The 1,615-nt window shown below is 66.3% G+C and overlaps 2 protein-coding genes across 2 annotated transcripts in view; both read right to left on the bottom strand.

Annotated features, from left to right (window-relative positions):
- DQX1 (DEAQ-box RNA dependent ATPase 1) overlaps positions 1–1,615 on the bottom strand; it is a 25,727-nt gene that overhangs the window by 14,932 nt on the left and 9,180 nt on the right.
- On the bottom strand, positions 663–1,595 carry LOC108448674 (interleukin-12 subunit beta-like). Its single transcript, XM_017742434.1, has 3 exons — positions 1,417–1,595; positions 1,169–1,317; positions 663–922 (listed from the first exon to the last, which is right to left on the bottom strand). The coding sequence occupies exons 1-3, from the start codon at positions 1,574–1,576 to the stop codon at positions 782–784; spliced, it is 450 nt and encodes a 149-aa protein (XP_017597923.1). The 5' UTR covers positions 1,577–1,595; the 3' UTR covers positions 663–781.

Consider the following 1,615-nt stretch of genomic DNA (forward strand, 5'->3'; position numbering starts at 1 on the left):
GAAAGCCCCGTGGCATCACCCGGAGCCGGCCCGTCTCGGGGAGGGAAAGGGGGGGCGGGGAGCACCCCTGGCTGTGCTCCAGGGGTCTGTGGTGGGGCAGGGGCGTGGGGGGCTCTGTGGGAAGGGGGCTCCTGGAGGGGTGTGGGTTCTCTCCTGCGTGGTGCAGCCCCTCACCCCCGAGCTAGGCACGCCACGGGGACAGAGAGGGGGGAACATTGTGGGGTACAGCCACACTTTCAGTGGGAGCTGAGCCCCCCAGTGGTGGCAATTGGTCCCGGATCCCACTCCCCACTGTGACCGGCGCTCTTGGGGTCAGGATGGGATCCTGCTCCCTGGGATGTGGGGACAGGGGGTTGCCCCCAAGACTTGCTCGCTGGGTGCTGCCCCTGTGTCTGGGGACGTTGTCCCACCACAGTCCCCAGAAAGGAGGCGGAGCTGGGAGGGTTTTTCGAGGATTAGGGAAGTCCAGTGAACCCATGTGTAGCTGGGCAGGGCTGTGGGGACCCTCTATCCCGCCTGTCCCCGAGCTGGGCTGGAGCACGGGTGGAGCCTGTCCCAGCCACGCAGATGGACCGAGTCTTGTGCCAGCTGGGAGCCCCTCGGGGAGCTGTGGGTGCCCAGCACCTCCCTTCCCACACAGACACTGACCAGGGTTTGTGGTAGCAAAGCTGATCCCAGCGTTTTAATAGGGGAAAAAAAAGCCTTTTTTGAGCTCTAAAGGGAGGGGGGTTCTGGGGAAAGGAGGTGCCCGTTTGTAGGGTCAGCACCCTCGAAGCCGGTGTTACTGGGGTGCACTGAGGTCCATCCAGGCGCTCCAGGGGCTCCAGGCCGGGGGAGTGTAGGGGTCCCGGCAGCTGATGCGCACCCGCCGCGCGCCCGCCTGCACCGGCGTCTCCTCTGCACCCTCCATGAACTGCTCAACCTGCAAAGGGGGCAGGGCACGGTCTAGGGAGACCCTCGGGGAGGGGGGCACCAGCAGCCCCTGACCTGGGCAGCACTGGGGAGAGCAGGGGTGACAATTCACCATCCCAAGAAGGGAAGCAGCGGAGTGAGGAGGGGGCTGTGGCTGAGCATCTTCCCAGGCACAGGGCAGAGTCAGGGATGGGGCAGGGTGGGCACAGGGCAGGGTGGGGACATGGGGTAGCCTGTGCAGGGAGCCTGCTGTTACCTGGGTGCCGTTGTGGAGCTCATACTGCAGATGGTAGAGCAGCGCAAAGTAGGACTTGGGGAGCGGCCAGGAGGAGGGGGGGGCCCAGGCCAGGTGGACCTCCCCCCCCCGCTGCTGCAGGGTCAGCTCCTGGGGTGGGTCAGGACGCACTGTGGGCAGAGGGGGCTCAGAACAGGGGCTGAGACCCTCCCTGGAGCCCCCAGTACCTCTTGGGCACCCCCACCCTGCTGCTCCTGCCCTGAGCTCACCAATGTCACGGAGGAAGAAGTGCCTGGAGAGGTTGAGGTAGGAGGTGTCCGAGAGCCCCTCCAGGTGCAGCTGGAGCGGGGGCAGCTCCTCTCCGAAGGGGCAGAACAAGGGGTCTGCCAGACTGGTGTTGAACTGGCCATGGTTACTGGCCACTGGCATCCATGGCCCCCCGGAGCCGTCGCTGTGGGGGGGGGGGGG

The sequence above is a fragment of the Corvus brachyrhynchos genome, unplaced genomic scaffold (assembly GCF_000691975.1).
Source record: "Corvus brachyrhynchos isolate BGI_N302 unplaced genomic scaffold, ASM69197v1 scaffold166, whole genome shotgun sequence".
Taxonomy (NCBI): domain Eukaryota; kingdom Metazoa; phylum Chordata; class Aves; order Passeriformes; family Corvidae; genus Corvus; species Corvus brachyrhynchos.